The sequence below is a fragment of the Ostrinia nubilalis genome, chromosome 17, assembly GCF_963855985.1.
Source record: "Ostrinia nubilalis chromosome 17, ilOstNubi1.1, whole genome shotgun sequence".
NCBI classification, from domain to species: Eukaryota; Metazoa; Arthropoda; class Insecta; order Lepidoptera; family Crambidae; genus Ostrinia; species Ostrinia nubilalis.
In genome coordinates, this window is record NC_087104.1 from 12101538 (window position 1) to 12128558 (window position 27021).

At 36.8% G+C, this 27021-nt stretch overlaps 2 protein-coding genes and 1 long non-coding RNA gene across 3 annotated transcripts in view; 1 reads left to right on the forward strand and 2 right to left on the reverse strand.

Annotated features, from left to right (window-relative positions):
* Positions 1-27021, reverse strand: part of LOC135080264 (hemicentin-2-like) — a gene marked incomplete at its 3' end in the record, with an annotated part of 312023 nt that overhangs the window by 216278 nt on the left and 68724 nt on the right. The window lies entirely within an intron of this gene.
* Positions 47-19054, forward strand: LOC135079753 (synaptic vesicle glycoprotein 2B-like). Its single transcript, XM_063974359.1, has 10 exons — positions 47-184; positions 986-1216; positions 1871-2033; positions 5838-6019; positions 6873-7057; positions 9602-9774; positions 14025-14178; positions 15598-15872; positions 17419-17546; positions 18531-19054. The coding sequence occupies exons 1-10, from the start codon at positions 154-156 to the stop codon at positions 18584-18586; spliced, it is 1578 nt and encodes a 525-aa protein (XP_063830429.1). The 5' UTR covers positions 47-153; the 3' UTR covers positions 18587-19054.
* LOC135079752 (uncharacterized) lies at positions 12171-13913 on the reverse strand. The gene is made up of 3 exons (XR_010258889.1): positions 12991-13913; positions 12655-12884; positions 12171-12472 (listed from the first exon to the last, which is right to left on the reverse strand). It is a non-coding gene; the product is annotated as an uncharacterized LOC135079752 (long non-coding RNA).

The following is a 27021-nucleotide window of genomic DNA, read 5'->3' on the forward strand; positions in this document are numbered from 1 at the left end:
CTCTTAAGACAAACAAACGAGCTATTATTTATCATTGTCACTGTAAAATATCTCACCGGAATCAACAGTTTATCTCGAAACGTGTGACAACAAGCCTTGTGTGATTATAATGTGAATATTTAGTTAATTTCCTACTGTGTACAAGTGCCTACTATGTGTGATGCAAGTTCAATCGAGTTTACAGGTAAGTAGGCTGTTTTAGAATTTAAACGAAATTTTATTAGTTTTTGATTGAACAAGCTCTACTACACATTCAGTTACAATAAAATACACTGGTCATCACAAAAATCGGCCCACCTACGTTTTACAGGAAAACTCGTTTCTACTGACACAATCATGGTGCCCCGACAATATTGGTGTTATTTGAAAGCCCAATAAATATCCTTAAAGAAAAACACATTTAATTTCCTAATAAACGATTAACATATACAATAAATGTGACTTGAAAAATAAACTAGGCTTTTAAATGGTAATATAGTACCTATAGTAATATTGGTGGGAAGTGGGGACGCATACGTTTGAAAGTGCTTGTCGCGGGTGGATCGATTTTTATGATGACCAGTGTATATACAATATACGAGTACTATGCTTTATAAAAAGTCTAGTTCTGGCAGAATAGAATAAGACAATCTCCACTGTTCCCGTGAATGTCGTAAGAGACGATTGAGGGAATAATAATTATGCGAACATCAGGTGTCTCACCAACCTTTATGGCTAGCATGGGGGAGTTTGGGACAAATCCTCCATTTGGTTCTAGCGAATAAGAGATAATCTTGTTCCCATCGTGTGGAGACTAAAATATGACCTTATGATGATTCCAATATTCAGCTGTGAAATAAGTGAATGTTTTTTTATAATTTAACTATACCGTATTCCAATGCAGGAAATTCTACTATTGATTTCTTTTTCTTGATCTTTAAGTAAATTTATTTAAGGTTTGTGTGCCAAAAAAATCTATCTTTCTTTCTTTCCAAACATTTTGTAGCAAAATGCGCACCAGAAACAAAGCAGCTACGTCCAGTAGAGGAACTGGACCAAGCTCTAAAAGAATGCAAGTTCGGAAGGTTCCACCTGAGGCTTCTCCTCACGTCGCTCGTCAGGAACATTGCTGGGAACTTGGTCCATACCAGCACACCCTTCTTACTGACCAGTGCGGAATGCGACCTGAAAATGGACTTGGTGGATAAAGGACTACTTAATGCTATGCCTTACGTTGGTGAGTATGTAAAACCTATTTCCTTTCACTATAATCATATTATGTTCTTTCTTTTTATTATCATCATCATCATTTCAGCCACAAGATGTCCACTAGTGCCAATAGGGCTTCACTAATAGTAGCCTCACTGTTATTTTTAAATTTGAACAAATTGTTTTGAAATCCATCTCTTTACAAATGTAATGACAAATATGTAATTAGTGTATTTTTTATGTGAAAATATTTCATTTCATTAACAATAAATGAACAAAACAGTGATTAATGAGTAGAATGGAGTGGAGGCCACGTGATAGAAAGCGCAGCGTAGGATGTCCACCCACAAGGCGGACCAGGCCGCTACCGCTTCCAGGACCGATATGAAAAAAACATTTTTCTTTCATTCTTTCAAAAAAAGATGTAGGTAAAGCCTGGTCCGTTAGCACGTAGAATTTTGTCCAATGACCCCAAGCTACCCATCCTTATCGCTCGCGCGTAATTATATTGCTGTCGCGACTGTGCGACGGGCGCCCGCAGTGAGTGTGCAAGCGCGACAGCAACATAATTACGCGCGAGCGATAAGGATGGGTAGCTTGGGGTAATTGGACAAAATTCTACGTGCTCACGGACCAGGCTTTAGATATATCATTTTAATATTTTACTTTTTATTCAATCCAGGAATGGCAATCTCGGCAGTGGGAGCAGGATTTCTAACCGACACATTTGGGAGAAAAAAATTCATCCTTTGCGGTTACTTCGGGATATTCGTTATGATGTCTATAGCTGGATGCAGTCAAACATATTCCATGTTGGTCATCGCAAAATTTTTTGAAGGATTTTTGTAAGTGCGTTTTTTTGTTACTTTTTTTTTCTCTACAGTCATGTACGTGCAGCGTAATTTTTGAGTGTCAGAGTATAATTTTTGTAGAAAAGTAGCTCCTATTATAGCTAAATAGTGCCACAATGTGTATTTAAATATGCTGTTGTCTGTTTAAGAGCAATTTATTGAGAATTGTGTGATGACATAGTGGATATAAAATATTTTAGTTTATTTATGTGTAATTCTACCTTAAAATAGATTGTGCATTCGTTGTTCTTACCTGAAAAAGAAAAACATATCGATTAATCGCATTGTTTTCACAACATTTTCATAATTAAATAAACATTCAAAATAACTCGTGTATTCTGGATACATTGCAAATGTTATAAAATGCTCTAATTTATTAATGTCAAATAATTATATGACCTGAACTACTATTTTAAGATTTTAATCTCGCTTTATGTAAATGGGCCGACTATTCCGTAGATAAGATAAGAACCGAGGAAGATAGGCTTATATTTGCTACAATGAATCAAAGGAAATTCTTGAAACACTTTATAAGTAGTAGTTAGTTATTTAGGTACACTAACAACACACCATCTATCTATACTTATAATAAATCTGTAGAGAGGTCAATTCTGTACATGAAATATATTTTCAAAATAACTATCAGGGGGTGATTAGTGATCGATACTGATGCCAAAAATGCAATCAGTAAAATTTTTGTCTGTCTGTCTGTCTGTCCGTCTGTCTGTCTGTCTGTCTGTCTGTATGTTCCTTATAGAAACAAAAACTACTTGACGGATTTTAACGAAACTTGGTACAATTATTCTTCATACTCCTGGGCAGGTTATAGTATACTTAGGAATTCCCACGGGAACGGGAATTAGCGGGAAAATCCTTTTGTATGAAAAACCTAAACCGCTTAAGTTAGACGCTTGAAATTTGGCATGCAGGTACCTTAGTAAACGTAAAGCTTAGTTACAACAGGATATTGCAAAATTCCCACGGGAACGGGAGTTAGCGGGAAAAAACATTTGTATGAAAAAATCTAAACCGCCTAAGATAGATGAAGGGGGTAAAACGGGATCCACGCGTACGAAGTCGCGGGCGGCCGCTAGTGAATAATAAAACAACTATGAATATTACTAAATTAACCTTAGGATAGTATAGGCTGACAACTTTTGCCAATAAGTACATATTTAGCATTTAATACTCGCACGGTACTTTCTTTCGTTCGTTCATTTCAGCCAAATGACATCCACTGATCCTCAATGATTTCTTCAACGACCGGTTTTGCGCTGCCCACATCCAGGTATGTATTTCCTATTATACATATCGCACCCTTAATAATATAGGGGCACAACTCAAAATTTTTGGTTTTTTACTTTTTGTACTAGAGAGGCACATTTTCGTCAGTTCTACAAGATGGCTTTCACAGAAATCGAAAAATATGATCAGATAAAAGAGTTCTACATTTTGTGCCCCTTCCATACTTTCGTCTATCTTCCCGCTAGAAGGGCTAAATCAGAGACATGCCGATATTTGTCGAATCCGGCCCCCGCGACTGTGGTCCAATTTGGAGTTGTGCCTTTGTGTGACAAACTTTTAAGTAAGTGTTAGTGAGCTAAGACTAATTAATTCCATATATTTCTAATAATATGTTACATTTTCATTTTTATTACATTGATAAAGTCCCGTTAATCATAGAAAATTATAAAATATAACTTTAACTTTAGTTAGGCGGACCATGGATGGGTGTTTGTAGTTAAATTTACAACTCTCCTATAAAAGTAATTTGCTTCTTGGTATTAATTTTCATACCTATTGGTTGATTAGGAGCTTATAGAATGTTTTATCGCGATGCTAAGAAATAAAGCGGTGGTTATGAAATACTTCCCGACAAATAAACTAATGATTAATAAAATAAGAGACATACCTACGTGTTAAGGCTATTAACGTTCGCTCGGGGCTCGGGTTGGCTTTTTTCTTTGTTTATTTTATGAATAAACGCACTAGTCAGCCAAAAGGTGAATTACTTTAATATGATAGTGTTTTAATTTTTAATTATATTATTCATTAATTTATTACGGTCACATAAATTGATGCTAGTTAATCACTCAGATTCTGAGGACTGAGGATACATCGAATTTATTTTAAAATTATCTTTTCACGTATTATGTTACTACAATTTGACTGATCAGCTATTAGACCTTGAAATTTTCAGTTTGTCTAAATTTAAGTTCTAAAGTGCTTTTTGTCTTAAAAAATATGAGTTCGTAATGAAATCTTGTGTTAACACCACTAACAGTTTTTATTAATATGTGGCAAATATTGTACACAAAAGCAAAGAAAAAAGATCACGGAGTTTGTGATAACAAACCAAGCATACTTTGGGATAAAAATTGTACAAAATAATAAATATTGGGTGTTCAATATCGTCGTAAACCTTGTGTACCTAGACTCTTTGCAATACTGAAGTCAAGCAGGACGTAAAGGGCTTCTATTTGGAGGGCCAAAGATATGTATTGAGCTTTCTAATCACTAAAATGATCAAAACCAAAATGATGATGAGTACGGAAAAATTAAAAGCAGCTATCTTCGATGGACTGCAAATCCGTGCTCTTATAAAAGACTGTATTTGTAAACCATATAACACAAATTGAATCTGAAGCATGGCTAAGGTGCTTTAGTAGTAAAATATTTTTTGGGGAATGTTAGAACACCAGAATGGATATTCTTGTGTTCAAAATTGGTTGCTAAAATCCTTCAAAAATTACACACGCCAATTTGAGTATTAAATTGTATTTTTACAATAGCCATTTGAACTGATTCCCACATAATGTGGGTGATTATAGTAAGGGACAAGGAGAACGGTTCCTTCCACCAGGACAGCAGGATAGTGGAAAAAAGATACCAAGATACTGGCTGTTGGACTTTAATAAGTGATTATCCTGAACAAATCCATAACAGAAAACCTTACAGAAAAAGTTTTTGTAGGTTTTTTCTTGATTTGATGAAAAGCATATTTTTTATAGGGTAAGAGTCCCTATCTATCTAAGTAAAAATATTTTGAATGCATAAATTAGTATTTTCATGTCGTTATTCTCAGAGAAATAGCTAATAGTCTTTATTTTAATCTAATTCGACATATCTAATAATTTTCTAGTATTCAGCACCCTACTCTTATACTGAATTGGCTATAAGCTACTATACCGCACAATAACTGTCCTCAATGTTATTGGGCGTAAATCAATATAAAAATCGAATAATACACTTATTTTTAAATATTAGAGAGCAATATTAGGGAATATGCCATATAAAACAATTCAGCCTAAGGATTAGATGGGCACAAGTACAATTAATACCCAAAATCACAACAACAGAAATAGTAAAATAAAGGCCTAACTTTGAAATATTTTTTTAAACAATTTTTTTAAATACTCATAATCAATATTTTCAAAAATGTCTTATCTCAAATTATATAACAGATACCAGTGATGAAGTATGCTTAATTTGAAAGTTGTAGCTGATAAAATAAAGATTTTAGAGCCAATTATGTAAAAAACCGCGATCCGCCGATTGGTTTTTTGGCTTTTCCCAAAAAACTGAATTTTGGAGTTGTGCCCATTCATTATTAAGGGTGCGATATGTATTTCAGATCGTCGGTCTACCTAGTGAGAGCCTGGATGCGGGAAGCGCAGGACCGTTCATTGTGGAAAACCATGTTGGAGGCCTTTGTCCAGCAGTGAACGTCATTTGGCTGAAACTAATGAAATACAGTACACAGCAATTTAAGTTTTTATTTGCTGCTTTGTTTTTCAGATTCGGAATAGCTCACACCGCATCAGTGACTCTCATGTCAGAGTTCTGTCACCAAGGCATTCGGGACCAGATCATGCTGTGTCAGTTCTCTTTCGTCTCGCTCGCACAGGTGTCAATCGCCCTTATGTCGTGGGGGGTGCTTACGCAGGAGTGGCGGTATACGATATTCAATGGATACTTAGGTAGTTTTCTATCTATTCAAAATTATCAAGCTGAAGAGTCTCTTTGTTTGGTTGAACGTGCAAATCTCAGAAACTATTGGTTTGATTAAAAAAAATGTATTGGATATCTCATTTATCAAGGATAGCTATAGGCTATGTACCACTATGCTACGACCAATAGGAGTGGAGTATCAACGAAAATTGATCCAATAACGGGAAAAAATATTCAAACGTTTTTCACTCGTACGAAGTCGCAGTCATAGCTTGTACCTTATTGATCTCAAATGGGATTATGGGACTGTTTGTAAATGAGGGGTCAAGTTAGATCTCAGGGTGTACACTGTACGTCTTTTAATCAATTGAAAAACATTATTCCTCTGGAATTATTGAATAACATCCATGTCTACCTCAGTTTGTTAATATCATAAAACAGTAAAAACTAATAACAATTTAATTACTTTTTTCTGAAAACTTAAAACTCAACTCATTTGTTTTCGGTTTATCGTTAATTTAACCTCTTACCTACGGGAGGCACCTAATAGTTGCCAAGTCAAAAGTCACTTCTCAATACGGGTGGCATCTATTGTTATTTTGGAAAAGCTAATACTAAATCACGGTTTACGACAAAAAAACAATAAAATTGCAAATTAAGTGTAAAATGCGCTTCTAATTATGAAACTACATTAGTTGCAGAATAAAATGTTCCAAATAACAATACCGTAAGTTTCATAACTTTTTAAAATATCTTGATGTAAAGTGGAGCAAACAATTTTATAGTTTAAAATACCCCGTATTGAGAGGCGACTTTGGTTTCACACAATCAGCTTCATAGCAAGAATTTCAACAATGTTTATAATGTTGTTTGTTATTTCAGCGTTCAATACCTGGAACTTTTACCTAATAATAATGGCGCAATGGAGCTTCCTCGCCTGGCTTCTTCAGCTATTTATACCGGAAAGCCCGAAGTATTTACTCACACAACACAAATACGAAGAGGCTCGTGAAATTTTGATAACCATTTACAAAGAAAACACTGGGAAATCGGCGGAAACGTTTCAGGTACATTTGTTTATATTTAAAATTCATGAAAGCTGAATAAAAAGGTTTTAAGGATGCGTAAATGGCGAAGGTGACTATGGACCGGAAGACTTACGCCCGTATTAACAAACGTTACTATGAGGCCCACAGTGCGCGTGGCCGCACAGAGTGACACACGAACAAATCACAGAGCTCTAATCAACGCTGTGCGTTCGATTTGCTGCTTCACTTAAGCAAGGTGGATCGACAATTTGGTAAAGGTAGCAGGAAGTACCTGGATGCGGGCAGCGCAGTTAAGAAAATCCTTGGGGAAGACTTTTGTTCAGCTGTGATCGTCATTTGAAAGAACGAACGGACTGTGCTTGTAGTTACTCACAGCAATAACAATCTTTAGTAGCAATAAAGAACAGTTTAAAATTATGAATGCATACTTCACAGTAATGGTTCTATGAAAAAGTATTACGTTTAACGAAACGGATGTTATTAAAATGCATTTAAAAGGAAACACTTACTTCTTTTGCTTTAACCTTCGGAAGGCAACAGGGGTGACCAGTCACCCCACTAGTTCAAAAATGTCTTCATACGTTTAGTTGCAGTTGTTGTGTCTTTCTGTCGTTTGGTCTATTCTCTAATTCGAGGGAGAGCTATCAGTCGCATGCGTCAACATATCGCGTTAGGTTCATGTTTTTGATATTTTGACTCTGTTGGGGTGACTCATCACCCCTGTTGCCTTTTACGTATACTTTATTTTTTCGTGTTGCTAAAGTAAATTGTTGGTTTTGGAGTAAAAATGGCTTTGTTTTCGGATGATCAAATCGAAAAATACTTTCATGGACTTGCTGATGTCAATTCCTATGATAAATGCTGCTCAGATGATAATAAGATTTCTAAAATTGAAGACAATAATCTCAGTTCAGTCAGAGGAGGAATACTTTATTTCCAATAGCGAAAATTGTTGCGACGATGACGTTCTACTAGCACAATTCAAACAAAATGTGCTACTATGTAAGAACAGACATGTTTAGCACAGTAGATAAATCAAACAGTACGGAAGCTTCATGCAAACGCTCGAAATCAGACTCACGCACACAGACGCACGCTTTACACGAGCTCTAAGCGAACCTCGCAGTCCATCCGTCGCGAGTGTCGCGCGCGTTGTGTTTTTAATAATAATTTTATTGCATGCACTGTCCGCTGTATTTTTAAAAAACATGCCACGAGTGTATTGCGTAGTATATGGCTGCTTGAACTCGGCATCTTCAAAACCAGAACTTTCATTTTTTAAACTTCGTAATAATTCTGAATTGTAAAAATGATTAAATATTACTTTTTAAATAAAGTGCTTACATCTGATTTTGTAATAGTTCTTTTTAAATTACGTAATAACGCTTTTTAACAATTTATGTGTTCTATTTGATAAAGTAATTTGCTCCGCGCGCTTTTGTGATGAAAGAAAAAAAGAAAAAGAAAAAGATTTAAGAACTGTATTTAAAATGAGGCAATAGCTATGAGAGAATAGAATATCTTCTACCGGCCTCTAATAGTAGGTACTTAATCAATTTATTCGATTATGTATTCGATCATTATAGAACCTAATGAACGTTTTATTTTTTTTGTTAACTACTTAGTCAATTAATTTATTCCATTAGGTATTTGATAATTATAAAACCTAAATAAACGTTTTAATAAATAAGTAAGTCAGAACCTTATTAATTTTATAAAGATTATTATTATATAAGAGTGCCAACCCTAACACTCAGTTGAAGTGTAGGTATTTAACTCGCCGAAAGGGCTAAGTTTCCGTACTGCTTTAGCTCATATATCTACTGTGTGTTTAGTCTTCTTGGTTTCATCACCTTGGAGTCAAACACCTCGACGAAATATAGTAACTCTTACGAGAGATGCGAGAATTATAGAGCAATTACACATGGCATTCTAAATATGAACTAGGGACCTCCTGAGGGTGCACCTTCAGCAAAGTTATAGAAGCAGGCAAGGTGAGTGCTGTGTCAAAGAAAACTGAACAAAAAAGTTATGACATCTCGTATAAAATGTCAACTACCCTCATGCCCTGAAAATCGAAAAGATATTTGCTTAAACTGTGCTTTATGTTAAAAATTAATTTATTAAAAATATATAAACTGTTAAATGAAAGCATTTTTAGTTTTATAATGAAACAAAGTAATAGATCTAATCATTAATAAGTTTGATTTTTCATTACAAAGCTATTTTATTTCAAATTATATTTGTGGGGTGACTGGTCACCCCTGTTGCCTATTACGTATACAAAAAAAGTGTTGCCTGCCGAAGGTTAATGAAATATTATGACATGCTAAGGTGTTAGCCTAGGCACAGACCATCGACTTTTAGTTGGCCGATAGTTGGGCCCGATTCTAATTTGTATGAAGAATCGGCCGATTCAATGTGCGCACTTTCATACACATCTCCGTACTGATTAACAGTGCGACTCTACTATCGGCCAACTAAAAGTCGGTGGCCTGCGCCTAGGCTTGGTATAATTTTGTCATATTATGAGTTTTCAACGCCATGAATTTCTAATTTCAGTACGTCAATTTATGGAAAAACATGAAAAGAACAGAAGACGAGCCAAAACAACCAGTCTCAGGATTTAGTCACCACCTGGTGATGGGACTTCGAAATGTCAAGCTGAAATTTACGAAGCCCTTGGCCCTAAGGCTGACCCAGCTGTGTATGGCAAATGTGATGATTTTATCATTGTAAGTTATTATTTTACAAAGAAAAACCGTCAAACTCCGTAATTACGATTAACCCTCCGTGTACGAGGTGACTAAAAGTTACGTCCCGTACCAGGTGGGGTATGACAAACCCCAATATACAAAGTGATAAAATTTTCATTCAAAATTTTTTTAGGTGGAATTTAATATTTAATATTGATTATTTACGTATGCTAATTAGGTTTAAGAAAAGCTCTGAGCTGAAAATATTTATTATAGCATTTTTATCATAAAAAAATAAAAAGACGCAATTTCCGTTGTTCTTGTAATTTAGGAATCAGTTTCGTATGTATAATTTTAAATTAGTGCCTTTAATTATGACAACGGTTTTTATTTAACAAAGTACAAGATATTTACTTATAATTTAAAAGTAAATTAGAAACTGGAAGGGTATAAATTTGTTTTGATCATCGGTTTTCAATTTACCACAATTCTGATGAAAGAAAATGAGTATACTCAATGCATAAAATGGGAGCGTAACAATTTTATTTATTTATAAAATATGTTATTCCATTTCAGTAGCCCATAAATTGTATCACCAAGTATAAATTGTAGCCCATAAGAGTATGTTCACATACATCTTCGGTTCTCAGTACTAAACTTCCAGATTCGCACTAAAAGTCATCTCATTTGACTAAAAGTGCTTGAAAATTTCAGATACCGTGAAAATCACGAAAAATATTATTTGTATTGAATTTTATTCAATTAACAAAGCTAAAAATACATAAATTACACCAAAACTGTTAGATTATTTTTAAAACTTTTTAACAACGTCCCGTACCAGGTGGGGTGTGTGACACCCACACGCACTTTAAAGGCCTGTAACTCAGTTGGTAATCACCGCTGGACTGATTTTGCAACGCTGATAGAAGCAGCAACGCCATAATTCCAGCTACTGAGAATTTCAAATTCAGCACTTGCAAATTTTTAAAATTATGGCGATTTTTAAAGGACTGGGGTGTGTCACACCCCACCTCGTACAGCGAGGGTTAAGCCACTTTTCGCCACCGATCTACCCGACAGCACTTCAACCTTCATCACTTAGATGGTTGGCAGTCCACAACGTTTCTCTAGAAACTTCCTGCCCCGTACAACCAAACTGTGGAATGGACTGTCGTCTGCAGTGTTTCCGGACGGATACGACCTGCAAGCTTTCAAGAGGAGAGCGTATCTTCACCTTAAAGGCCGGCAACGCACCTGTAACGCCCCTGGGTCTGCGGGTGTTTATGGGCGACGGTAATCACTTACCATCAGGTGATCCGTCTGCTCGTTTGCCTCCTGTCACATAAAAAAAATAGCCTATGCCAACTACTTTTAGTTGGCCGATAGTTGGGCCCGAATTTTAATTTGTAAGAATCGGCCTATACTGAATCGGTGTAATGTGCGCACTTTCATACATACTGATTAACAGCCCAACCCAACTATAGGCCAACTAAAAGTCGGTGGTCTGCGCCTAGGCTTAAGCTAATTTTTTTTTCATGCAGAACAAAGCAGGTACTTATTTGACCGCAATCACACCTGATGTTAATGTGTACTTATACTAACTTTTTATCATGTTTTGCTCGCCCGAATTATCGAGTAGGTATATCTTGTACAAAAATCAGAATTTAAATTATACTAGGTATGTCTTTCCCGAGTCTGAAACTACCAAATTTTATCTAGTGTCGTGAAAAAGCAAAACTCAGAAAGTGTTACAGTCGCACTTATAAATTACCTTTTCTCTCCCAATTCCAATAAAACTTCTATGTAGATATTGGGTTATTATAATACCTAATCGTATATTCTCACAAACGGACTGTCAGCTGTTCCAACAAATTGATTAAACTCTGCCGAGGCTTATTTCCCTCAGGAACTTGCTCAAGAACTTCCCAGTTGAGAAATACAGGGCTGTCTTGACAGGAACGTTCTGACGTTAATTCACGGGAAATTTTACATGATGGGTCTAAATAGCCCGATTTATTTGACAGCGGGGTAAATTAGACAGGTTGAGTTAAACTAGGCTAATGTACTAGTTTTTAGGAATTAGACGTTTTGGACACGTACCGGACAACGCCAGAGAAAGCGGGTTCCATACAAACAATACAAGTTTTAGAGTTCCGTACGATAGAGGTCTTACGATAGAGGACTGGGGTCAATCCCTGGACAGTAAAAAAGTACAGGTACTTATAAACGTAACTGTTTAGAACTAATTCATTCTTTTACAAAAAAATGTGTTACAAAGGGTTATGCCCACTTAGTATGGGACCTTTGGCCTGAGGTGGACAGACATTACAGCATGTAATTTGTTATTTATTAAATAGTCTATACCAGTAAGAAACAGAATATAAATATCATTTTGTATCCAAGTCCTTAAAAAAATTTTTTTTTTATTAAGACTAGAAAGGTTAGAAGCAAAATAAAACACCATTTTTTTTATTATTATTATTTTAATCTGACTCATGGGTCAATAAAATATTGTCTAGGAACTAGGCAGGTGGAAATACATGTTCCTGATACCTTGCCCAGCTCAAAAACCACAAAATTGTCATAACATGAGCACAGCAACCTACTGTTATTCGGCCAATATCAGGGCAAATGAATCCTCGTCCCATCATGTGTTTGTTGGGGCTCCACAGCATGTGTAGCAGCTCGATCAGCTCACTGCCACTTAAGGATGACATATTTGGTCAGATCCCCGCAGCTGAAACAAAGAAATTAATTATGGTATCATTCAAAATTCATTCTTTAAGATATTGAGATGTGATGTCAATTTTTATCTATCAGTAAGAAGTATTTGTATAGAAAAAAATATACACTTTGTTCAAATATATCAAGCCAATGTCTTTAATAAAATATAATGAAAATAATTATAAAAAAACTTACTTGACGAGGTGAAATCTGTTCCATTATTACATTATTTTCGAATATGTGATTCTCTTTCCGTGTTAATATGCAGTCTATGGAACGTATTTGTAACAAAGACAATCCACGTTAACAGTGACCAGTGCTAGAGGTTGCTTCTTCATTTGAAATATTATTTTTCCTTGATTGGTGCAGAGCCACACCGTGGCCACGGTCCAACATGAGTGACAACATACACTACTGTTATCAATCTAAAAAAAAGTTTTATTAGGATTATGGTAATCTACGGTAAAGGTAGTTGATCAAATACATTGTAAAAGGTATTCAACAAGTCCACACGCTCATTCAATAACTTACCAGCTGAGGAGTCATCCACTGACATTATAACCAACTGAACTTAATAAGCTCTAGGCTATGTCGCCTCCTCTGCATCATGTAAGCTATACAATTGATACATATCATAGGTTCCTCATGAGGTTGAGGAATTGCTAGTTGCATTATCCAAAATCGGGCTGGGGTTAACATTGGGGCTCGGTTCGGAGTCCATACGTAAGCCGTGGTCGGCGTTTAGGCAAGGTTCGATGTCCGAAAGTGAGCCATTGGTCATTGGTTGAGATTCGTAGTTCGAGAGTATGCCAGGGTCATCGGGAAGGGAAGCATCGAGGACAATGGTCAAAAAAATAAAGATGTCAAAAGGGAAACTTATACAACACTCTTCTGCTTTTATTTTGGCAAAAACTTGGTTTTGAGAACTAAACAACACTCACGATGAAAAATACAAAACAAAGCGAATGACAGATAACAGCTGTGACAATATTTTCAGTGTTGCCATGCTAATAATGTGGTGATGAATAAAAATAATCGATATAAAAATCGATTGTATTTTTGATGACTCGAAATAAGGTGTATAATGAGGTGTGTGTGAAATAAGATTTCATTTAGTTATTTAAATATTTTTGGTAGTGTTATTAGAATATTAAAAAGGTTTTATAAATGTCATTTTAATGAATACGTATTTAAAAAAATAATAATTGTCATAGTCGAACAACAATCGATATGAATCGATTCTTACCGATAGGATTCATTTTGGCAACACTGAAATGAGTGATAAAGACAGGAAGTTGTAATTATCACATAAAGTACTATTTAAATTGGATTTTTATAAAGGCAAATTGATACAAAGTTACACTAAGTGAATACTTTAAAAATTAATTAAAAATTTTTGGCAAATTCATATTTTCATTAGCAGCTTGTCCACGCCAGGCCAGAAATGAACATTGTCCTTTGCTTTGTAAGGGACAGGGCAATTTAATGCATTTTCTGCTTTCAAAATGTTGGCATCGACTAAAACAACAAAGGATATCTATTTGGGTTATTTTATCCTATTTCAGATACAATGTCCTCCGACTCTGGTTTCCCCAAATCTCGACAATCGTTGAACACTACTCCGACAAAGGGGCAGACCTGTGCGTCATGCTTGACTCGTATACTGAGGACCTGAAGACCAGGGCTACCAACACAACTGGGTCTGACGTGTGCATACCGGTTAGTAAGATTATACCTAATGGCCTATAAGTATTACTTTTTTTATGTGACAGGAGGCAAACGAGCAGACGGATCACCTGATGGTAAGTGATTACCGTCGCCCATAGACACCCGCAGTCCCAGGGGCGTTACAGGTGCGTTGGTATACGCTCTCTTCTTGAAAGCTTGCAGGTCGTATCGGTCCAGAAACACCGCAGACGACAGTCTATTCCACAGTTTGGTTGTACGGGGCAGAAAGTTTCTAGAGAAACGTACTGTTGTGGACTGCCAGCCATCTAAGTGATGGGGATGTATTACTTTGACGTTAGTAAAGCTAGCCTTGCATACCCTGTGGTGACAAAATTGATAGCAAATAGTCAATCTCGAGAGGTGACCACGGACTGGAAGACGTAGTGTGATCAGGCTTCCCCATTAGGTGGACCGATGATCTGGTGAAGATCACGGAATGTACCTGGATGCGGGCAGCGCAGGACCGGTCTTTGTGGAAATCCTTGGAGGAGGCCTTTGTCCAGCAGTGGACGTCATTTGGCTGAAAGGAATGAACGAACGATTAAAACAAAACTTTTAGTAACAATTCGTGCTCATTACATCAGCATTTTCCTCCGGCGATAATCGAACCGCAACTTCAGCTAGTCCTCTTAAGTAGTCCAATACACAAGCTGTCAAGCCTGTCGGCCGTTTATATGAAACTTACAACACCCAGTAACATTCAGTAGAAACTTTATCACAATACCTACTAATAATCGCGCACTCAAGGTAAATAGTTTTGACTAGTTCAACTAGTTCCGACTAGTTTCCTTTCATTTGCCAAGACCCGATTAGTTCATTTGCTATCAGTTCCAATGTCTTATCAAAGTTCGGGCTTGAAGAGCTTTTTCGACAGTTTGATTAGGAAGTGGGCGGCCAAATTAAGTTATGGATTGTCTACAAGATCTTTGACAAATCGACTTAGCGTGTAAACTTGCTATCAAAGAAGTTTTGCAGACAGAAACACACACAGTACAATTTATAAATAACTAGATATTGCCCGCGTGAAATTTTGTCTTTGAAAGAAAAACGTTATCGCGCACGTCTCTTTTTAAAAAACCTGGATAAACACTATTTTATGTATCCGTTCCCGGAACTCAAACTATTTCAACACCAATTTCATAAAAAAATGATTCGGTGGTTTAGGCGTGAAAGCATATCAGACAGACAGAGTTCTTTCGCATTTATAATATTAGTAGGGATGACAGACAAATCAAGCGACACAAATCTCCGTAGGTTTTTGATACTCTGTTATAATAATCAGGTAAATCAATTCTTCTTCTTTAGCAACAAAAATCATTTTCCTAACCAACGCATTTTCGTTACCTAATTGTTCATCAACAACGCAACAAATATTAAGATCAATATCAACTTTCATAAACTTATTTCCAGATAAAAAGCGGCCCTGAAACCTACATCAACAGCGTCATAATTGGTTTGGTCTGCTTTCTCCCGTACTGCATCAACGGGGTGCTGGTGAAACGGCTTGGGAAAAAGCCCCTCTCCTTAGGCGGGGGTGTGATAGCCATCGGAGGAATCCTCGCCCTCCGATGGGCCAGTTCGAAGACGGCTGTGGTGTCACTCTTCTCAATAAATGCTGCTGTTCTGCAGTCTATGACTACCAACAACTTTGTTTTCACGATGGAAATCTTCCCGACTTCTATAAGGTGAGCCAAAGTTAATCTTATGCATCAGTATAGCTACAAGCTTGGAGGCCTGTGTTCAGCAGTGGACGTTCTGAGCTGTTCCTCTAAGCGCAACCATTTTGAAGCGCACCTAAACGTTTTCTCGTAGCGCATCTATGTTTACGAAGTATGTTGTAAGATGAATAAAAAGTATCAGGGAAAAATAAGATAGTGCGTTTGAATAGGTACGCCTCAAAATTGGTGCACTTCGAGGAATACCTCAACGTTCTGTGGCTGAAATGATGATGATAATGACTGGCGAAGTTTGCCTCCAATATGTAGAGGTAACGTTGCTCAATGGCGTCGATGATTGCCAATTCGAGATTCCAGGAATGTTTGTTAGGTCCTCCTCTGCACATGAGAACATTACCTACCTATATTTATATTTTTTCTAGATACTTATGTAGATTTTGTTGTCATTCAAAAAGACTGCCTGTGTTTTTGAAAAACTGTTTTAGTCTTTCTGTTTAAAAATAGTAAGATAAAGCATCGTTAAAAAAACAACACAAACACTCAACTCTTGCAGAAATTCTTTCCATTTTCTTATAAATTATCCAGTCTGCATTTTATGAATATTTAAACTAAGTCGCCAGCAATACAACGAAGGCCAAGATGAATGGCTGAGCATATTTTTAGATCTTTTGTGACTCCACTATGCAACAAAAGACCTTTCTATTGGCTCTTTGTCTTGAGATACAGGTGGCTATACTGTGTATTTAGAGTTTTAATCAGTCCTCAGATCCTATTGTTTTTGATTCTCATTTAAGAAACAACGTTGTTTTGTTGAGTTTTCATCAAGTCATGTTGTATTGTTTCATGTTAGAGGTAATTAAGTACATTCGTTGGTATTTTTTTGAACTTTAATTGATATTGATTACGGCTTTATTTTCGGATCAATGAAAGCACCTCCTATTAGTTATTTCGATACTATTAAGCCAAACATCCACCGCCGGCTAAACTAAGTTAGTCTAGCTTAGCTCGCATAGTTGAGCCAGTTTTTCATACATGTGCGTCCACCGCAAACTATGCCAGCTAAGCTACGTGAAATGCCCCAGCTAAGTGGAACTAACTTAGCTCGGTTAACTCGACGTTCTAGCACAAACTGACCATCACAAACGTAGTTTTAGCTTATTTATTGATGGACGGTCAACGTAGTTCTAGTATAGCTTAGCTTAGTTCACTGAGTTTAGTTTTCATTTTTAGTTTAGCCGGCGGTGGACGTTCGGCTAACTTTTTCTATTAATTAACGAATAATAGGTGTGTATTGATTTTCTTTTGATTAACAATTATATTTTTATAAGTATTCTTAGCTCCTCCTTCTTATTAAAAATTAAAATGGTCGCTAAATTTATTATTTTATTGCTTGAGGCCTTTCAGCAGTGGACGTCATTCGGCCAATCACAAAATCCTTGGGTGGGAGACAAAATGTTCCACAGTCATCTTAGTATGGCTGAATTATCATTGTGATGATGATAATTATCCTAATAATGATGATGATAATGATGATGATGTTGCACAATATTTTCAGAGCATTCGCGACCTCAATCGTCATGACGATGGGTCGCTTTGGCACACTGATTGGGAACGTGTCGTTCCCTGTGCTCCTCAATATGGGGTGCAGTGTACCCTTCTTCACGATGACGGGACTTATGGTTTGTAAGTATCAACACAGTATATACAGGGTGGAATTCTGTAATGCCACCGGGAGGGAAAGTACACTTAATATTGTAGATAGAATCCTTTATTTTTGAAAAGAAATAGAACTGCATTTAAAGATTTCCAAAAATTTGCTTGCCGCACCCGGGAAATTATTTTTTTTTTCATCCACAACGAGGAAGCTCTTGGCCTGTATCTCACCTGATGGTAAGTTCGACCCAACTAAAATCTGTTAAAAATTATATCCTGTATTTTTATTGCATCGATCGTTAGGGTTAACTTTAAAGATGAAATCTCCCTAACAAACTTGATAAATCAAATGAAAGGAAAATCATGAAATCTTAAATTATTATAATTATGTACAGGAAATCGTATGGTATGGTAGAGAATTTTCGAAAAAAATTCAAAAATCTTTGAATGTAGTTCTCTTTCTTTTTAAAAATAAAGGAATGTTTTCTTTCAATAAAATTTTCTATCTACGTCAAGTATTAAGAGTACTTTCCCTCCAGGTGGCATTACAAAATTCCACCCTGTATAATTATGTATCGATCAAACAACTCCAACTATTAGATTTGAAACCACCTAAAATAAAGAAACACGGGGTTCAACGCGACTTTTTTTAAATGAGTTACAATTATGTAGGTACTCGGCTTGACGTTTCGGCTGCTATGCTGCAGCCGTGGTCACAAGCAAACCCGTGTTTCTCTATTTTAACTCAAGTATTTTAGCGCAATGATGAAACTATCAAAATTTTACGTTCTTTTGTGGGAAGTAAAGGTTAAAACCTCCATTTGCCTTTGGAAAATTAGAGAGGGTTTTCCTACTGCAGTAAATACTAAACCTGATAATGAATCTGTTTTCACACTAACTTTTTGGACTTTTTAAAAGCCATCACTTTATTGTAACAGATTTCGATTCGATGAGACTAAAGAATATTTTTTTTATGGATCAATTTCCTTTACCCACTGCCATTATTTGTTTCAGGTGTCGTAATAATATCGTGTTTCTTGCCAGGGAAAAAGAAACAGTGTATGCAATAACTAAGGACCAGAGTAGAGAACAATGCGGTATTTTAAGATATAGTCTGGTCGTTGATCACGTAGAATTTTGTCCATTGACCCCAAGCTACCCATCCTTATCGCTCGCGCGTAATTATATTGCTGTCGCGACTGTGCGACGGGCGCCCGCAGTGAGTGTACGAGCGCAACAGCAACATAATTACGCGCGAGCGATAAGGATGGGTAGCTTGGGGTCATTGGACAAAATTCTACGGGCTCAGAGACCGGGCTTTAATACTACCGGTAACATCTGGTGTAGTCATCTACTTGTAATAGGTGCATTTTTTAAACAAAAATGTATAAGTTTTCATGAACTGGTGACTGCATAGTGTAATTCAGACGCATTGTAAGTTTTAATCTCAAATATATTAGTAGGTATGCCTACGAGGCAGGGATGTACCTAGTGAATTGTAAATATTTTTATTACAAATAAATTTTGGATGATATTTTTTTGTCTACTTATAGTTTTTCATTGAATTCCTAATTACTAAAGTAATTTTCGAGTACAGATTCATCTTTATTGTCTTATGACAAGGCCGTTATTTATTATTAAAATTTATTTCTTGGGCTATTAATATAAGATACAGTAATAAACACAAAATTGGTATTAAGATATGAAAAATTCTACAAATCTTACATTTGTGGCATAAAAAAGTTTTTACAGTACTAGCTTTAGCAAATAGTTTGGCTTCAAGCAAGGCTACTTTAATTCCTAAGCAAACAAAATTTGGGTTGTATCAAAGGAAATTCCTAAAGGAGACTAGCTCTAGAACGAAACTTTGCAAAATATTTCGTAGTAGGTAGTTCTGTCGCAGAACGTTACAAAAGTAGCTACAGTCAGCATATTCATTGCGTGTATTTTATATACCTTTATAAACTAACCTAGAGATTTGTTGTGCTGTTAGTATCTAAATAGGGTAAAGTGGTCTGTTTGCGTCCTCCTCTCCATTTGCGTATAAACGACGGATTATATTTGATTTTTTTTTGCAGAAATCTTTTAAAGTTAATGCGAATAAGTGACACGATTAAAGCTCATTTTTGAATCGATTAAAATTTTGACTGAAACATTGACTGGGAGACAATATTTTTTTTTGGACAGACAATTTGTAACAACAACAATCCCAACACTAGCTCCTGAACTAGAAAAGCGGCTTAACTCAAATTAAAAAAGGTTGCTCAAAACGTTAACATGCTCATTAATAAAACAACCGGTCTGTTTACCCAAAGCTCCTTACGTTGCTGACCGTAGCGAACTTTGGACAAATATTTTGAACCATTATGGAAGTTACAGTCTGACCTTTACTCCGTTTAGGTTAAAACCTGCGGTCGCTGCGGTTAGCTGGAATACTTAGCGTAGATGACTTACATGTACAGACAACATAGCAAGGTAAACTGTGGGATCTTATATAGTTACAATAGGGGCGAGTTTACAACAAAAATCTACAGTCTGATGTGCGGTGACCTTTTGTGCACGGTGATAAAGAGGTTTATACGAGTAAGATCTTATTTCATTAGTGCAAAAGGTATTAAAATGCTTGGGATAATCTGATACTGACACCAATTTGTGAGATTTCTGTAAATTTTTGCATTTTCACCACTTTTTTTCACCAGTTAAAGTTTGTATGCGAAAACAATGAGATCAAGTACTGACCATCATAAAGGAAAAATATTTTTATTGATTAGATTTCAATCAAAGTTGGGTGTGACCTCATTTCAAAATGTGCTGAAAGAGAGAACTATATTTGAAAAGTTTTTGCCAAAGGCAAGTTTGTCAAAAGTGAAATGGAACCTCCCAAACAAATAAATACACAGGCATTTTACCTAAAAATAGTAGTCTATCCCATCTCAAAGAGCAAACTTTGTTTTGAGTTGGTAAACTTACTTTAACTTGACATGGGGAGCTTAGCCTGGCCTCAAAGTGAGACCTAAGTTAGTCCAATCAGACATAGTTCAATCCGGAGTTTGCTACAACGAAGTTTTGTAATGAAAATTGACGTTAAAACGGTCATAGGACGGTTGTCTTTGCTCTTTTAATAAAGATTTATAAGTTGTCTTTTAGGGTTCCGTACCCAAAGCGTAAAAACGGGACCCTATCTTATTGCCAATAACTGGACAAACAATCTTGTAGCTCAATTGGACCGATGATTGTGCTGTACCTAATACGGATACGTTACCCTGTTGCTAGACCAGATAATCAGACTACAATAAATGGTTCAAATATGAATGTTTAATATTACTAGGACCTAGCATCGGTCTTTCTAGATCTATCGCCAATATCTGCTTTGAAATTCGGTTCTTACCAAGAAACCTACAGCCACAGGTTCAATTTAAACCCATACATATAACATACATCATGTACCTACGGACAACGGTTTTTCTAGTTAAGATATTTGAGACTCAGGGAAAAACTTAGGATAGTTTTAACCCTGTTTTAGGAAGTGATAAAAGAGGTAAAGATTTTTCCCAGCAGGGGTTGTTTTTGTTCTTGTTTTAGAAAGGGGTAGGTGTGAAAGGGGTGACAAATAAAGTTTTTCTTTGAAAGAGAAAGAAATTCACGCGATCAAAGCCGCGAGCATAGCTAGTAATAAATACATTAAAATGCCTACTACTACATTAAGACGCATAGGGTGGTCGCAACTTCACCAGACATGAAGTTCTACGTTGAACTTCCAGCGACAATACAGTACAGAATACAGCGCATTCACCACAAATACACTTACCCCTCAACTTATAACCCGTCACAGCGTTATTAAATTCGCTATACAGCAAAACTAGTTTCCTACAAAGATACGTCAAAGCGCTAGTATAGGTCCAAACAAGGCTTTTATAAACGTTACAGGCGTCGACACAATAAGCCGGACAAAGTTTCTAAAACAGCTAGGGGGTGGACTCAGGATGGGGGACAATATACCCCCTTTTGGACAGGTCAATTTGTTAAACGAACATTTTCTAGATTGCAGTTCGCTGTTTGCGTAGTTTGTTGGGTGAGGTAGTTTGTGTTGTTTTGTGGCCACTATTTGAATTATTTAAGTGCTCACGCCCGTATTCACAAACATTACTATGAGGTATCACAGTGCGCGTGGACGCAAAGGGTGACACACGAACCAATCACAGAGCTCTATTCAACGCTGTGCTTTCCATTTGCTGTTTCACTTAAACAAGCATCGATTGTGAATACGGGCGTCAGTCTTTTAGATCTTCAAAGAAAATACTTAATTCGTTTAGACGCCTGAAAATAGCAATAATATTATTTTGGAAATTATATTCTTGTTTTTCGAGTCAAAGGTCGGATAAAAATTCATTTATTTATTTATGGTCGTTAACCCTTAAGTAACATCCTTATTTTTAGTTACACTTTGAACACCCTGGGGTAAAAAAAATACCCCAAACGGAAATTGAAAAATTTTAAGTCAATATTTACAATCAATTTAATTTGTGATTAACAATATATAAATGGACTCACTAAATTATACTATTGCTTTAAAAGAACATCTATCTAGCATAAAGAAACATCTTAAATCAATCATAACAAAAAACAAAGAATTGTTCATTGGCAACTATTAGTCTCCACAATGGTCTTCTAGAAAAATCTTAGAAAGTTATTGTGGGAACCAAAAATTTACACTAATCGGACATTGAATAGATGTTTTATACATATTTTAAACACAAAATGAAATAAAACGAAAATTTCTGGCTTTATAATAAAGCAAAATAAAAAAACTTATTTTTTCTAAAATTATGATTTTTTTTTATTTATTTATTTTATTCCTAATTATTTTTTCAAAACACATCAGACACGCTGAATTATTACGTAATTATCACTTTTGAGCTTTATTTCTGTGTCGAATTTATGAACGCTGTGTTCTGAGGGGATGCCTTCAAAGTTCGAAAAGTATCATGTAAATCAAGCTCTATTTATTTCTGTGCATTCTCGATACAACGTGCTACTTAATCGTCATATAAATTTTTACTCATTTCGTTTACATATTGTAAAAACCTATTAATAACATGTTAGGTGATGATAAATTAAAGCATGCGTAACTAACACCCTGGTGTAAATTTCCACCCCAACTACCTGTACGAGCCAAACGGATGATTTTTTTCACATCCCGTGTCTACGAGCTTAAGGCGCACACTCTGCATTGAGAATACACAAAACGACATTGCACTAGCTTCGGTAGAAAAAAAGATATGTCAATTTTTATGCGCCTGGGGTAAAAAATTACCCCACGGTGTTACTTAAGGGTTAATATTGAATAAATGTATCATCCTTTTAAATCTATACAACTTATAGTAGGTACTTGGAGGATAATGAAAATTGTTCTACTCAAACTAAGAATCTGCATTTAAAGCATTACTATTACATCATGGATTAGGACCAGTGTTCATACAAAAGGCGATGTAAAGTTAATGCCGAAATTTATTACAATTACTGCCCACCCACAATTTTTTTATTAATTATTTTAAATTGCCCTTTTTTTTTTTTTTTTTTTTCGACTGGAAAATGCATGAAACTGCATACTCACCAGCCCGGGGGAGCCAATGAGTTATGTGGGGCTCTCCTCGCCTGAAGGGCAAGGCCTACCCACTAAAAACCAGTCGGGTCCCTCTGGTCGCGCTTAGTGGGGCAGTATACGAGTCGAAGAATCGTTCGCATGCGTGCCCCCACGCAACAGCCGCAGCCTCGCTCTATAGACCCCTTCAGTGGGGTCCTCTCTCCAAAGCGCGCGGGGACTCCGCGCGCACTTCGGGCCTCAGTGTTAGGAAGCGGACGCCCCCGCGTCCACCTCCATGAGGCTAGCCGTTCGGCCGGACCTGGATAGCGCCGGCTTAGGCATCTGCAGTGGCTGAGGGCAATCTTTAAAATTGCCCTAAACCCGTGTCTTTATTTCTGCAATCATTTGCTAACATATGGCTAGAAATTGTATTAATATTTTTGAGAAAATGTAGATAAATCCTTGAAGGTTTCGTCAAATTGTTGTTACCTATGAAGAGCATTCTACAAGGCAGGCTGAATTCCCCCTACTTTAATCCACTTACACTAACTCAGTTTAACCAATCTCACAAAAGCCATAAAGTAGTTTTTAACGTAATCAAAAAACTTCTCGTGACCCCCTCCCAACAAATACTAAGTCCGTCCCTGGGCGCGCACAATCAACTACGACAAAGTTCCAAGTCCGCCTCCGTTTAATTTTGTCTCAAAGACGGAAAGGACTTCCAGTAATGATGAGATTTGAACAACTTTGTCGTTGTAAGGCTCGAATCAAACTTGGCTATACGAGATTATGTCATGGTGTACGGCTTTGAAGTAAAAATTGGGTGATTACATTTGGTGATGTCGTAGAAAATGATGTTGACAGCTAAAGGATTTTTCAAACAAAATTTTATTATTTTTAGGCGAGGAAATGTAATTTTTGCGTGAATCTTGTTTGTTGATTTCTTTTTTACCTCGTATCCTTCAATATGCTTAGTGTCCGACCGAATATGGATTTTCAGCCGAAAACGAAAACGAAAACGAAGCTTCGGCTGCAGTCTCATTTTCGGCCGAAAACGAAAACGAAAACGAAAATGACCTTTAACTGTCAAATTTCAATCTGTTCTCGATCAAATAGCCATAATTTTCGATGCTTTTACACTTTTGAATCGTTTAAGTACTTAGTCTTGTAAACAATATGAAACAATATGTAAAAACTTCGAAAACCGTAGATATTTTGACAAAAAACATATTGACGTTTGACAGTTGACGGACGGATTTTGATAAGGTTTGATTAAGAAAACCAGCATCAGACATTAAAAATTGAAGATTATTATGAATTCTTAATGGAATATTATTTCCGGTATATGATATGAATACACCTTCTTTCTAAAATAGAGTTCTGTAGTTGTAGCCGGGAAGCAGTTGCAGTTGTGTTAGCAGACAATTTATGATTCGTCGCATTTCAAATATTGCTCGCTCTGTGGGCTCCCGATCAGTGACTCATGACGTATTTGAAATCCGCATTATTAGACTCCATTTTGAAACAATTAAACTTAATGAAACTCTTAGACTTTATTTGTATTCAATTTTGAACTTGGAAAATTCCCGCAGGACCCTTACAACATAACCTCACTTTACAACTTCAAAATAGTGTGACAATACCGCGTCCGTTCAAGTCTGATTGGAACCATGAGTGCACCCGATTTACTTCGAAGATATCCGATCGTCATACCACCATGTTATTCACGTATTTTTGATATTCGGTTTGGCCGAAGCTTCGACTGGTTTTTGGCCGAAAACGAAAATATGGCCGAATGTCCATTTTTGGCCGAAAATGGCCGTAAACGAAAACGAAAACGAATATTCGGTCGGTCACTAAATATGCTGCACTGAATATATTTCTGAAGTCGATAATTGGTTTATCATCATCATCATTTCAGCCATAGGACGTCCACTGCTGAACATAGGCTTCCCCCAATGCTTTCCATGTAGCCCGGAAAACGCAGCGTGGGACGTCCACCCACAAGGTGGACCGACGTCATCATAAAGGTAGCAGGAAGGCGCTGGACACAGGCTGTATGGTTATAATAGGCTAAATAGACATGATTGAAGGCTGTATTGTTGCCTTTTTCAAGCAATATCAATCACAAAACACACTATTTACTCTCACAGCTATAACAAGAGTCAAAAACACTATTAAGCTTACAACCAAGAATAAAACGTTACAATACAATAGAAAAATCCACAACGATAGTACCAACAACCCACTACTGGCAAAATCAACATGAAATACGATAAATATCGGAGTGTTTTCGTTAGGGCTCTCACAATTTCGGCGTTTCGTACAACAACACGCTGGGTTTTGAGAATAAACTGCCATCTGCATCCTACTTTCGTTGAGCCCTGCTTTGAATGTAGGTATATTCACAGTGAGAATTCATGAGAGTGTTTCGCCTTAAATATTACATCAAAATGAGAAAGAGGCATTTTAAAAGCAGAATAGAATGGGTTTATCTTATTGTATCTAGACAAAGATTGGGGTGATGGTGAATGTTTGTGATAGCATCCAGAATGTTTTAACTAACCCTGACCCTAGTTGTGTTGCTGGTAACATTTCATAATTTGGTCTCAACATTATTAAGTACTTTTATTCCGTGAATAGCAATTCCCGCGACTTCGTACGCGTGAAAATAGTTTGAATATTTCCCGTTTTTGTAACATTTTTCTTTACTGCTCCGCTCCTATTGGCTGTAGGATGATGTTATTATTAGCCTAAAAACTAATGTCAAAACAATATTCCCCCCAACATTTCCTAAAGATCTCATGTCACACGATGCTCAGTGCCCACATTACCCATTCTAACCTGGCCCCCAGCGCCCTAAATACTGCACCCAAAGGGGGCCACTGGACAAAGGCCTTGATATACCTACATCTGACGGGAAACTACGAAATATGTCGGGTAGGGCAAGGGTTCTTATTAAAAGATATACAAGGATGATACAGTGCGTTAGGTTATTTCGGGCTCCGCGTATATTTTGGAAGCTAAGTTGTTCTGGGATCGACATGACATAGAATAAGATATCGCTCGCTCGTAAAGTCTGGGAGAAAATGTGTGGAAATAAGACATTATTTTTGGCTTTTGACATGCTGTTTTAAGACATTAAATGTCGTGGAGGTTGAACCCCAAACAATAGGTTTTCTAATGTCTGTTTCTCGCCAGTTAAAGATTTAAGCATTTCAAGTTATTAACTTAAACTTTTATTATTACTGTGTGTGAGCGCTCCTGCACACAACGCCGCTACCGCGTCGCCGCCGCGCCGTCGCCGCGCCTTTGCACTGTTTATACGCGCCGCGTGAACACCGCTGCCGCGCCGCCGCCGCGCCGTGGGCGAAATTATGCTTTGATGGCGCGGTGGCGGCGTCGTGTTCAGGAGCCCTCATTCAGTTGAATTAGTTTTAGTGAAACCATTTCTTACATTGTATGTTATCTCTGAAAGCCAGTATCAGAACATCATAGTACTGCCATGATGTCCCGATTTAGAACTGAGAATACCCTTTCGATACCTCCACGTTGTTTATTTTTAACTCTATTTGTTGTATTTACCTACTTCTAACGTATATGTCAATAAAGTATTTTTATCCTATGTATACACGTATCGGAAAACGCAGCGTAGGACGTCCACCCACAAGGTGGACCGACGACCTCGTAAAGGTAGCAGGAAGGTACTGGATGCAGGCCGCCACCAACCGAGAGATGTGGAAATCATTGGGAGAGGCCTATGTTCAGCAGTGGACGTCCTGTGGCTGAAATGATGATCCTATGTACCTGCACATTACGTATGTATCCGTCAAGAATTCTGGTTCATGAACAAACAGTTTTATATCTTAACCTGCAGTAAAATAAGTTTAATTTCCTTCTCCGGAGATCAGGTCATGCGGT

Coding starts and splice junctions, on each gene's coding strand:
- LOC135079753 (XM_063974359.1), top strand. CDS start 154: ATGTGTGATGCAAGTTCAATCGAGTTTACAG. Junction 185..985: donor AAGTTCAATCGAGTTTACAG/GTAAGTAGGCTG, acceptor AACATTTTGTAG/CAAAATGCGCACCAGAAACA. Junction 2,034..5,837: donor AAATTTTTTGAAGGATTTTT/GTAAGTGCGTTT, acceptor TTTGTTTTTCAG/ATTCGGAATAGCTCACACCG.